Source organism: Primulina tabacum, chromosome 12, assembly GCF_025594145.1.
Source record: "Primulina tabacum isolate GXHZ01 chromosome 12, ASM2559414v2, whole genome shotgun sequence".
NCBI lineage: Eukaryota > Viridiplantae > Streptophyta > Magnoliopsida > Lamiales > Gesneriaceae > Primulina > Primulina tabacum.
Genome location: NC_134561.1, coordinates 3,611,781 through 3,625,848, shown reverse-complemented (window position 1 = coordinate 3,625,848; position 14,068 = coordinate 3,611,781). Strand labels below are relative to the sequence as shown.

The following is a 14,068-nucleotide window of genomic DNA, read 5'->3' as shown; positions in this document are numbered from 1 at the left end:
AATGTTTCTATTAAATAATTATTTTAATTATTTAATATATGATGCATTTATTATGTAATTTTCAAAAATAAGTAATTTCAGAGTATTTTTACACGTCGAGTCATATTTTAAATCGGTAGCCTATGTTTAGCAAAATGGAAGACTTTTTGGGGGCTCGTGTAACATTTTTGAAAAGGTATTTAAACGAAATATTTCACGTGCATGTTATTGGGCCTAACGGTCTTGTTTTAATAGATTTTTGGGCCTATACTTCTACACAATTAGTATTTTTCAACATAAACCCAAAACCCCATTTTTTTATTTCACTAAAACCGACCCCAAACCGAGCACAAACGCCCTCATCCTTCCAGCAGTCACACGTGAAGTTCCAGTATCCATGGCTTTGGTTTTCGAAGAAAATTCAGTAAAAATATTGTCCCATTCCTCCGGTGTTAGTCCCGCTCCATTCGTTTAGATTTCGAGCGCATATACGCAAAGACACGCCCCTAAAACTTTGTTTTCTTATCTTTCACACCCTATTACGAATTTTGATTGTAGTTGCATGATCTAATATAGATCTACTGATATGAATGGATTATACATGGTTTTTACATGAAATTCTTTTGAAAAATATACATGTGGCTCACGGTTTTGTCACATTTTGAAAGGGGGATTCTAGGTTTGACATTTGAGGCGGTGATTTATAGCAAGATTGAAGTGGTTTTCAGTGCTAGGTTCAAATGTAGAACAGCCTTTGAGAGTGCCGATCGGATTGATGGCTTTAGGGATCAGTTTCGTATCGATCGGGCATAGGACGAGGGGTGGCTGTGAGAGGGTCAAACCGGGCCATGGTGCAGAACTTGGAGAGTCCGAGTCATGATCCAAGAAAGCTACGAGCGCAGCTGGTCATAGTCCCAGATCAGATCGAGAGTCCTAGGTGCTAAGTGGTTCGGGTTTTTGGTGTTCCGAGTGAACCATTCACGGTTGATTGCATGGGACTCTATGCCTCGGTTAAATCGGTCCAGAAGTGTTTTTCATGGTCTAGGAATGTCTGGTTTGGGTCTGGTCGGGCTAGTTGGGTGTAGTGTCGAGTTTTTGGCTTGGGATACACCCAAGGTTTCAGTTCAGTAAGTGCAGAATTTCCAGCAGCTGTTCAAATGCGATTCGAGGGTCTTAAACGGTTCGAATATGGTTGTTTTAGGGCTGGTTATTTGTCATTAAGTCATGGTTTAAATTGAAAAAAGTTTGATTAAGTTTCGGATTGATTTGCGTTAAACCGGGACACCAGTCCAAGTTTTTAAAACGAATTATAGAAGTTAATGCATGGACTCGAGTTACCATCTAAGAAATGATTATAAGTATGTTTTAAGATGCCTTGATAGTTCGGATGGGTTCGAGTCAAAGTTTTAATGTTCAGAGGTAAAATGGTCAAATTAGGGTTTCACGGACAAAATTGTCATTTTTCACCTGAATCGAGTTAGCACGCTTTGAAGTTCTTTGATAAATGAAAATGCATATTTAAAATTTTATGTGAATTATGAATATGAATTTTTATGATATTGCTGAAAAATACGTTACAAGCTTGGTTTTAAAGAAAATGTATGTATATGCATGAATTTTACAAGTGATGAATATGTGTCATGTTTTTGAAGGGGTGATTTAATTGTGACTAATACGAACACGAACATGTAAGGTCAAGGCTTAGTTGACGGATGAGAGTGTCGCTAATGTCTCCGCCATCGAGTACCACAGTTATAAGTAGATGGATCCATCGACCTAGAGCTGATATGAAATTCACAACTAATTATCTGAATTCAATCAAGGAAATTGAATATGTATATGATGATATGATATGACATGATTTTATTTGACCCAATATGTTGATGTTAATGTTTATACTTTGAAAGATCACGAAATTTATTTTGACTAATACAATATTTTTCAATGTTGCATGATATGCATATGACTTGTTATAACGGTTCAGGTGTGTTGAGTTTTTAGACTCACTAGGTGTGATTGATGCAGATGATCATGTGATGATGAGACTAGAGGCGCTGAACATGAGTAGGCTGAGCTGGGGGTGCACGTGAAAACTCGAGGACTTGCATTTCTTCTGCACAATATGATTTTTGAGGCATGAGTTAAAATATTATTTTTAAATGTTTGTGAATATTAATACGTTGTTGATTTGACAGATTTTTGGTAACATGTTTGGGTTTTTATTTTAAAACAGTAGGACTCTGAAATTGATTATATTTTCAAGATTTGATAACTGCAGTTAACTATTCAGTCGTTGGATGGTTTTATACAGTGTAAGTTCGAATTTTCCTTGGATTTATGTGGTTATGGTTTCGGCCATTACTTAAAAAAATCAGTAGTATTTTAGCAGTAGACGTTTCAATTATATTTGTAATGCCTGAGTTTTTACCATCGTAATAGACATGATTAATTGACAGAATTGAGATTTCAGGAGCTAAAATAAGACGTGAAAGGAGAAGCTGGGCGTTGGTTCATAACAAGCAGATTTTGGACAGAACTTCTGGCGCCCGAGCGGTAGAAAAAACATGCCCGAGCGCCAGTGTCCCACAAGAGTAGGATTTGGACAGAACATGTGGCGCCTGAGCGGTAGAAAGTTACCGCCCGAGCACCAATGGATAATAAGTTAGGCATCCAGACAGCAAGTTCCGCGCCCGAGCGGATATTTTTGACCGCCCCGAGCGTCAACCAGAATTGCAGAAGAGTGTTCCACGTATCTTACACATGCACAAGAGATATATATAAGTTTCCTTCTTTCAGATCAGTAAAAACGAAGAAAGGGACGAGAAATCTTTTAGAAAATCCTTGCGCCTTTATATTCCGATCCGTCTGTTAGATTTGAATCCGACTTCAGTACTGTGTTCCTATCGACGCAGGCTATAACTGGACGTAAGTTTTACTACGTTTTGATATGTCTTGAAATTATGATATTGGGGGAATTGCGATTTGACAGATATATTGTGTTCTGGGTATACTGATCGGTATATAATTGAAGTCATATCGAAGAACGGACTGTTTATATAATTGTTATGATTTTCTGAAGTAATATGATCGAGATTGTACAGATTTGATATTATGATATGTTATTATTGAAGATTATGATTCGTATTGATATCGATTATGAGTTGTGGTATTATATCTGTGATGTTGAGATTGACGGGTTATTGAGATTGTATTGTTATGCCGTCGAAACATCAGTAGATTGATTTTGATCGGATTCAGTTTTGATTGAGATTGTATCATGATATCGTTGATATGGATCAGATTATGTTTGATTTGAGTATTGATCAGAACAGGTCTTGAATTAAGTTATACATTGATACAGTGTATTCGATATTGTTATTGCCAGATTGATTTGACAGGCAGTGAGTTCGAGACTTCGACAGAGTCAGATCGACAGAACGAAATGGAAGGTATAAATTGATGTTGATTGCGGGATTGCACAACTCGAGTTTGATTTGACTTGAGTTTCCCAAAATCACATACTTTACCTTATTGCATTGATATTTGCAATTGAATGAGATTGATATTTTTGATCTATTGATTTATGTATTGAGTCATAGGCGGATACGTCTAGTCGTAGACGATTGATCTCGTGACAAGGGTGCCTGATAGTGATGGAATCGTCACTGGGCCCATTGCACATTGTCACAGAGGTTTGGCAGGATATGTCAAGGCTGATATGCCTAGTTAGTGGCTGATTCGCCAAGACGCCGGAACGTTTGGTTATATCGAAGTGGATAGAATTAGAGTTTCTTCTATTACTGATGTTCGATATGGAAAGAGCCAAAGTCCGCGAATAAGAACGTACCACCACCCCGATCGGGAGTGTAGGTGAGTGTATGTTCTATTCAGATCGGGATCCCTAGATTAGGATGAGTCGAGTCAGAGTCTAAGAATCACGGAATGTGATTCGGAGTTTGTATTGATTAATGTTTCTGATTTTGATACATGTTATGAATATTTGTTTCATGATGTTATATTTGTATATAAAATGCATGTATACATGATTTATACTGGAAATGTAGTTCTCACCGGAGTTATCCGGCTGTTATCTTGTTTGTATGTGTGCATGACAACAGTGGGACATGATCATATCAGGAAGAGGATGAGAGATTATAGTTAGCGTGGAGATCCGGGCCCAGAAGCAGAATAGATTCAACGCTTGATGTATAGCTGTTGAACCTAGTTGAGATAGAGACATGTAGTACATGATTTGTATTTTTTTACTGCATGTATATGAGATAGATTACATTACGTTTCCGCATTATAATTTAAAAGGAAAAAAATTTAGTCCCACTTTTCTTAATTGTATATTTGACATTAATAATGATTAAGACATGAACTAGCGTCCGGGTCCCCACAATATTGAAATATTATATATATAATATATATTTAAAAAAATTATGAAATCACACGGCAAATTGCCGTGTGATTAAGAGGCGCCACTTTAGACTTGGCGAAGGCACAAGTCTATTGAGAGTGATTGATAAATGATGCATCATTTCATTTAAGGCTTTTCATCTTCTATAAATAAGGTCTAATTCATTGTATTCACACATAATTTGTCTCTTCTTCTCCTTTCTCTCTAAGTTTAGCTCTCTATGCGAATTTTTAAGAATTAGCGCTTAAAATTCAAATTTCAAGATATAAAATCTTAAGTTTGGAATTTTAAATTTAAACTTTAAATTGAAATTGGAAAATTTGCATACCATCTTGATAGTGTTCTAAACATTTTTCAAAGTTCGCGTGTCTTTAAATTTGTAATGCTACTAGGGGTGTCAATTCGGGTGGGTTGGGTCGGGTTGGGCAATAGTACTATTCAAAAATTGCCCAACCCGAACCCGAGCCCACCCGAAAACACTCAAGCTGAACCCGAATCAACCGATCAACCCGATTTACCCCATTTTGAATTTGTTTTTAAATTTGTTGTAAGAAAATTAAATAAAATTCAAATAATAATAATATTTTAATTTAAACACATAATAATAAAATCTCCATCATATATGTGATTTAAATTGAAAGTCTAATAGTAGAAAAATAAAGTTATTACTAATAATATAAACAATTGTTTTAAAAAATAAAAATTCAAAATAAATATTAAATTTATGAAAATTTATGATATAAATATACAATAAATATTTTTTTAGACATGCAGTATATAAAAATGTAGAAAATATTTATTATTATATTTTTTTAAAAAAAAATATTTTGGGTCAATCAGCCCCCAACCAAGCCGATCATTTTTTCCGGATCAGCTATCGAATCCAACTCGATCTGGACCCGAAAATTCCCCAAACACAAACCTGATTTTTTTCGGGTTGAACCGTGTCAGGTTTGTGGTTCGTGTCTGATTTTGACACCCTCCAAGTGCTACTATTTTGAATCCGTCATAGATGAATATTGGGAACGAATTACCACAAACTGTGAGTATCGGAGCGAGACAATATCGTTTTAAGAAAAAAGAGTCAAACTCTTGCATCGACTATTTTCTTATAGTAATTTAGTTCACTCATTTCTATATCGTGATTTCTCAAGATAAATAAAAAAATACCAACCAACACTCCTCGCTTGTATGCTACTTACTGCCAGACCAATTCAGATTTAGGGAAACAATACAAATTTATTACAAAAATACGTTTTTAAGATTAAAAAAATATTTATAATTCATTTAAATAATATGTATTTACGAAAAATATATTTATTATAATTTTTATTATTTGGCAAATAAAACTGATTACCTAATTTATTAAGTAAAATCTTAACGTAATTAAAATTATTTCACTAATATATTTTATGCCACAAATATTTCTAATGTGGGTTAGGCACATGAACATTTCAGGGCAACTGTGAGTTCGGCCTCTTATTGAAACCCCGACATCATTTAGCCTACAAAGTTTACATGGAATATAGCTCTCGACCTCTTTCCTCGACAGGATTAACGTTCGATTAAAATCGAGCCGATCTTTCTAAAGTCGAATTGACCAAAAAAATTTCGGCAAACCGAATTGATTGAACTTTACTACCAAATATAAAATTTCAATTAAATAATTGAGGCTCATCTGTCGCGGCCTCGACTGCATGCTGCTATCTTCGGCCGATTTCTTGGCTACTTTGGTGTTTTCCGACAGAGGGGAGGTAGTAGTCGAGTTTAGGAGCAAGTTCACTCAAACCTCACCCATCCCCGACGAGTTCAGCCGTGTTCCGAGAACCTCTGCTTCGCGACCACCATACGACGTTGATGTCATTTCTAGATCATTTTGGCTTCCAGCATTGAAGCTTAATTTTTAGATCGATTTCCAGCTACATTCCACCTTTATTTCTCGATTTTGCAAGTTTCCCTTCAAATTTAATTCAATTTCTTCATATTTAAAATATAGGTTGAATTTCTTAAGAATTATTGAAGATACATGTATCTTATTTTAGTTTTTTTTTTTACAATACATAAATTTTAATATATTTCTAGAAAGTTCTCCCATATATATTTTAGAACATTTTCAAAGATATTTTGGATGATTTTGGAGACTTAGTTTTCATCATACGATTGCATTGATCATAACCATTTATTCATGATAAGAGTAGTATAAATAGGGTACTTCATTACATTGTAAGCATTTAAGTTTTTAGCTTTTTAAACAAAAAAATATGTTAAATTATTATTGATTCTATTAAAATTTTAATCGAAACATACTAAAATATCCCAATTATAGATCTATTGTTCACCACGGGTCTTTCTTTTTTTAAAAATATTTATTTTAATATTTATTTAAGATTTTAATTTAGCTAATTGGGTAATACCCGAAACCATCGCTATCTAATCGAATACACATGTTAATATAACCAAAAGAATATTTATTTATATAACAACTAAATAATCATATTAAATACTTACATAATATAAAATGCATTAAATTATAAAATAAAAAAAAATTATAGAAGGAACCAATAATCTAAAGGAGGAGGGAAGAAAGCCTACCCAAAAAAATAATAAAAATATAAATATTATTAACAATAATATTATTCGGTGTCCAATTATTAAATCTAACTTAAGTCTCACTTTCAAGAAACTCGAATTGCTACTGGACTCCGCACCGAATGCACATCATTGGACCAAGTAATACTTCCAAACACATATTTTCCTGATCCGCTGTTCGGAACCACGTTCACTATGTAAGTTGCAGTCTTTTTACCATCAGAAAAATCAAGAACACTTGGTTCGACTTGCAGCAAAACCCCTTCTGGATTTCGACCTTTACATGGAAGGATTTCGGATCCCCTTCATTGCCTACGTAAGTAGTGGTTCGTAGTAACTTTAACTGGTCGATATAAATTGGAAACAAAAATGGAAGGGTAATTCAGATTGTATGAGGAATTCCAGGCGAAGGACATGTGACTCTGGCTCTAAGTATGTTTCCAATAGTCTTGGAATTGGCAATATTGCATAAATATGCAATCATGTCATTCATGTTGTAGTCGTAAATAAGGCCAGGATGAGAGCATTGTTGGGTTTATGTTTCCTGATCCCATGTCGAACGGAGGTGGCCTTTCCATTATCAGATTGAATTGGTCCTCCAGTGTTATCCAGATGTGAGGCTGTCACAAATTCATACACATATTTCATTCAGTTTATTCTAGATAAATCAAAGTTTGGTGCCGAATATTAAATTTGTATACGTGAATACTTATTCAAATAATACATAATGCACGCATAAAATTATAACCAATCTTCTAGTGTTTATATGCTTAGACAAAAGCTTAGTTAGAAATCTCTAAACCATGCTTGTATCTTAAATCTTAGTTTTACGTAAAAACTGCCATATATTTCATTTTTTCTAACAAAGTTGTTTTGTTAAAATTAAAAGAGCAAGTGAATTTTAAAATAAAATTAATTATACATTTTAATACAAAAAATTTTAATTTAAAAAAAAATTATATTCCATTTTTCATTTAAAAAAATGGTGAATGTAAAGCTATAATGCTTCCTCCACTATTAGTGTCCTAACACCGATCAACCAATCTGACCAAATTTGAATAATATAATATATTTTTCGTAAAATTGTTGTAATACTATTAAGTTATATTACAAGATAAGATTCAAAAAATTTCTTTTATCAAGTAATTAATATATTATGTATGTTACAAATTAAGTACATCTTATCTTACTATATAATGCAACAAATGTAATATCGAAAAGGAACTACGAATGGAACATATATATGAAGCTTACCTGTCGTCATGATGGCTGATTTTATAGCAGCTGGACTGAAGTTGGGATGAATTCCTTTCAAGGTTGCACCTATGGCCGCAGCATGAGGGGCAGACATGGAAGTTCCGGAATCGAAGCCAAACCATGGACGGCCCGGATCTTCATGATTCCATGTAGGCCAGCTTGCTAAAATGTTAAGCCCTGGAGCTGCTACATCCGGCTGTGTAGTGATAATAATTTGAATTTATCATCGATGTTTATAAAAATATGTAGTTACCAAAACTATAGATATATTGATAATTGCATAACACAAAAAAATTATTCATTGGCAAAATATCGAATATATTCGTAGTCCGTCTTATAAGAAAAATGAAAAAAAAAATCGTACTTTGATGATGTCTAGGGCAGATCCAGGTCCTCGGGAAGAAAACACGGCCATCTTCGGGGCAGGTTGTTGGTTGATCTGAGCCTCGTGCCGCCGAATATAAGCAAAAGGGCGGCTGAATCATGTCCAAAATTATCATTTTGCAACCAAACTACCAAGATAATTAGGATAAATTCCCTATAAACTAGTATATAGGCTAAATTCCTTATTAAAAATAGATAAAAACTACCTTGTTTGTAAAGTAAGTTGACAATCTCATTACAATAAATTTTTGGTGTGTATATTTTTATATGTATGGATTAAATTATCCATTTTACCTTGTACTTCTCATGTATGCATCCAGCTTTCTTGCATCCTCCACGCCTATCACAGTTGTTGGTATCATAAAGTTCAAACTCATATCGTTGCTTGAATATGGATCAACGACGATCACTCCAATGCCTCCATTCTCGCGCACAATGTCGGATTTCGGCAACGTTTTGTCGTTCCAAGAATCCTTGATGCACACCACAATTTTTCCCCAAACAACTCTGGGGTCAAGTGTACCCTCTTTGCAGAAACTGAAAATTTTTCATTGAGATGTGAGATACAATTGAATGAGCTAGTTAGATATTAGAAAATTGATTGATAGTAATGTAAGAAAAATTGTAATATTCTTCGTGTATGTTTGTCTTTGGATCTGTGTATTATCAAATTGAGTCTTAATACTATATTTTTCAAATTAGTCCTTTGTTTGAAACTTTAATCCTTTTAGTATTTCCAAGTCAATACACCGTGGGACATGAGGACTAAAATACAAACAAAATGACCAAATTACTAAAGAAAAATGAAAATACAAAACAAATAAAAAACAAGGATAGAGAAAAAAAACAAGTAACAAGTTAATGCACTAAGATTAAAATTTATTTAATTGATTAAATGATCAAAATCGTTAGAGAGACAAACATATATATGATATAAAAAAAATATAGTTTCTGATTGTATAATGTTGCATGTACCTTGCACTGTCTGCCCATCTCCAATATTTTGCCGCATTTCTTCCATAAACTAGTTCATTATATCCATTCATATCGTAGTAGTTGAAACCTTGCCCCTTCAAAAACAAGAATTTCATTATGTATTTGAATTAGATTTAAAGAATTTGATCCTAACAAGATAGTAGAAGAAATTTAATTAAATCCCAACTACATACATTGAAAAAAGTCTAAAAATGATAATAATTAGGTGTAGATAGGGTTTTGGTACTCTAATTAATCAAAAAATGATTTTACGGTCATAATTGGATTTTTTTTTTTTGCATACTTAGCTCTTATTTAGTTGAAGTGACATGAGAATCATGAATCCTAGCAAAAAAAAAAAAAAAAAAAATACAATATTGACCAATTAAAGGAGAAAAAATACAATATATATAAGCCAATTACTTTACGTATAAATTTTCATTCCCTGCATTATTGAAATTACCATTTTTAAGTCAATAAATGGAAAATGTGAAGGCCATACCCTCAAGGTCTCTGAGTTTCCCAACTCGACGGTGGCAACGAGCTCCCTATCGGTAGAAGTGGCTGCAACCGTCAGCATCCATGGTGCGGCATCGTCCACAGTCTCCGGTTCTCTACTATTTCCGGCACTAGAAGAAAAAAGAATTCCTTTTTCAAACGCATGCAACGTACCAATTGAAATGCAATCACTCATGAATCCCGGACGATTATGCCGCACGAATCCACCGATCGAAAATGTCACTATGTCGACACCATCAGCGATGGCATCATCAAAAGCTTTGAGCAAGTCTGAGCAGGTACATCTGTTGCAATAGCTCAATGATCAAGAAAAGTAATGAAATAAAAACTCGAACAAGACTATATGGCGACGCCCTAACTTTTCTTTTAATAGCCAATACATATAATATAATCTAAATATTGAAGTATGTAAAAGCTTTCTAAGAGAGAGTGTTTCCACTGACCTGTTGAACCAGCAAACCTTGTAGACAGCGAGGCGTGCACCAGGAGCGCCACCACGAATGACCTTGTCACCGCCCATTCCTTTCATGCTGAGGCCGATGGGCATCCCAGCGACTGTTGAGGCCGTGTGTGTGCCGTGGCCGAAGTCATCCCGGGCTGAGAAATAGTGGCGGCCGCCATACGACACAATCGGCCCGTTCTCTTGCTCGAACCCACGGGAGTACCAACGGTAGCCGATCACTTTGCTGCATGATTGAATTGCAAAGTTTACAATACATATATATATTCGAAAATATAACTCTGTCTGTCAAATATATATATATATATATATATATATATATATATCCTAACTTTGTTTCAAAAATACATAAAAACCCAACCATTAATTCATCAAATTTCAAGAGAGAGTGAAGCATATGATATTAAAAAATGTTTTTTTTTTTCCTTTTTCTTTTTTTGAATTGAAGCAAGTGGATTGTGACCGACTTATTGCACTGGGGTTCATCGGGGCAGTGGCCTTTCCATCTAGCAGGAGCCGGACCAAATCCATCCGCCCGAAAACTTGGTGATTCGGGCCATATCCCTGTCCATTGAAAAAATTTAAAATATATTATATTATGGAAAATATTCAAGTTAATCAAACAAATTCAAACTATTTTATATCATATAATGACAAATATACTATCTAAAATGTAAAATGAGTAGTTTATCAACAAATAAATACACCTGATCTTGATTAATTATTCATATATAAAAAGTTTCAAAAGAAAGAAAGAATTACTAGGTACGTACCACTATCCAAATGACCGACGATGACATCCAAGTCTTTTTGCTCGGATTGAACAGTGAATACGCTTTGAGCAGCAGCCCCGACGAAATCCCACGACCTCGAAGTTTCAAGATGTCCATTTTGATTCTCGAACACTGATACAACTGACTCTTGATCTGCATTTTTAAATAAGCTCCATAGTTATATATTGAATTAAATAATATTCTACAGAATTAGATCATTTACAAGAGATTTTATGGGCTTCTTCCGGAGTAAGCATTGCCGAAAACCCTCTGAAACTCCTGTGATAGTGGTAGATTATAGCCTTTTGTGCCTCTATGGAAGTGCTGCAAGTTCATCAGTGATAAAAGATTTTTTAAAAAATTAAAAGACATTTAATATGATATACATAGTACTATTGTATCTATATTCTATACCATATAACAAGATTAATTATTATTAACTTTTATGCATAAGTGTTGTATTTACACCGTGTACTGATATGACTCACGAGCACATTCATGAAAAAAATATTACATGAAATCGACCTTGATATATATAGCACTTGTGGATAATATTTGTATTTAATTATTATAAATTTTTTACCTGCCAGTAACTGAGGATAATAAGTCATGGTTGGAGGAGATCACAGATTCACTGCTGGGAAATGAATGAGATCCCATGTAAACTATGTAATGCTGTGAAAAACAAGACAAAATATGAAATTATCTTGAACAAAAATCAATTTAACTAAATGCATGTAAATAGAGAAAAAATAAATAAGAAGAAAAAAGTGAAATTTAAAATAAAACACACAACAACAACAACGTATATTTACCTTAGATTTTATAACCAATATTTTCATATCAAATAACTTGTGTTTTAAAATTTAAATTCTATTTTGTGTTATCTGCGATTCACTCTATGTGTAAAATATATGTCGAATTTATTCACAAATAGAATACAAATAACAAAAAATATAGTGTAAATCATTGATTCACATTTGTATATATTTATTCACATTTATGTAATATTTTCTATCCACAGTGAAACAAAATATAATTTTTATTATTTTCTTTACAAAAAAATATTTATTAACGAAACAGCGGAAAACGATTTAAAATAAATTAGAAGAATGTTATTAAAAAACGATTTAATTCATTATTCCACACACGAAGAAGAATGTTGGGGAAAATGGATTTATAGTTAATTGAGACATTCTACCGGTGGCTTCACCAATTAATTGAGAACCAGTTTTTATGAGTATTTCAGCTTTAATAAAACACTAAGATAAATTTCCAACACACATTATAACAAAAATTTGAAAAAACCCCATTTATATAAAAAAAATGATATTCGAATAGATAGAATTTTTCATGTCACATCGGAAAACGACGTATCATGAATATTACTTGAAAACAAAATTATTTACTTCGAACCACAAACAAACAAACAAAAAAGAAAAACAAATATGATTAATTAGATCCATATTCAATCCAAAAATTTTTTATTATTAAAGATGACGCTTATAAAACTAAATTTAATAAAAAATTAATCCTTACACATATATATACATAATCTAACACACCTTACGACCATCAGCGGCGGAAGTAACGTTGGATCCATGAACGATGTTAAATAAAAAATATAGAAGAACGAAATTAATGAGGGTTTTCATTTTTGAAGAAGGAAGGAAAGGAGCAACGTTGAGGGTTGAGAAATGAGAGGAATAGGGAGTGTGTTGGAATAATAATCTAATTTTATATTCAAATGATAATTGTTATCTTATAAAAATCTTTAGATTGCATGGAGATAATTATATCGAAAAACAAGGGTAAATATCTATTATCAATTTAATATAAATTTAAAGAGAAATTTGTGTTTCTCAAAAATACAGTTTCTCAAATTTAAATTAATAAAATATTTAGTAGTTTATGTGAATTAAGCGATTTAAAAATTGCAGATCTATGTTGAAAAGATAGAAAAGTTTTAAAATTCAAATAGGGTGTGATATTATCGATAAATATATATGATTATCAAGAAAATATTTCAGTTACAGATATCAACACATAGATCGATTTCCAGCTACATTCGAGCCTTATTTCTCGATTTTACAAGTTGCCTATAATGGGGATTTTATCCCTTCGAATTTAATTAAATTTTATCGCATTTATCACACTATATTGCTTATTGAATTGTTAATGTAGACGAGTTTATAATTTAATGTCGAATTTTTAGTGCGATATTTGGAAGGAATTATGGTTGTTCGACATTGTTGGTATTGGTTTATTGATATTCGAGATAAGAAAATTGTCGAAATTTAAATATCGTGTTGTTTAGAATTTTATATGAATTTTGGAAATGTTATATTGTTATTCAATCTTGTACATATTGGAATGTTTGGAACGAATAGTGTAAATAATTAGAATCGGATATTTTGGGAACTTAGTTGAGATTTAGAAGATAATTTGTCAACTTGAGATTTTTGGGGAAAATATTTCAACTTTAAAGGTTTTTAAAAATATTAGTTGAATTATTTAAGATATAGATAATGTTGGTGAATTTATTCGGTCTTTTGAATATTTTAAATGGTATAGGTCGAGATGATAACATTGAAAGTTCATGTTGATCTTTGGAATATTTGATTGGTATATGTATGTTACAGTTTAGCTAAATACCGCCATAACACATAAATCTTGTTTTATTCATATTTATGTCGTTAATGTGATTTGTGT

The 14,068-nt window shown here is 32.8% G+C and overlaps 1 protein-coding gene across 1 annotated transcript; it reads right to left on the bottom strand.

Moving 5' to 3' along the window:
* Positions 1-7,477: 7,477 nt before the first annotated feature.
* Positions 7,478-13,071, bottom strand: LOC142520153 (subtilisin-like serine-protease S). Its single transcript, XM_075623152.1, has 12 exons — positions 12,922-13,071; positions 11,940-12,031; positions 11,580-11,680; positions 11,357-11,509; positions 11,051-11,147; positions 10,567-10,809; positions 10,107-10,407; positions 9,605-9,699; positions 8,924-9,166; positions 8,610-8,721; positions 8,243-8,441; positions 7,478-7,608 (listed from the first exon to the last, which is right to left on the bottom strand). Exons 1-12 carry the CDS (start codon positions 13,009-13,011, stop codon positions 7,478-7,480), a joined length of 1,857 nt encoding a protein of 618 aa, XP_075479267.1. The 5' UTR covers positions 13,012-13,071.
* Between the last annotated feature and the right edge of the window lie 997 nt (positions 13,072-14,068).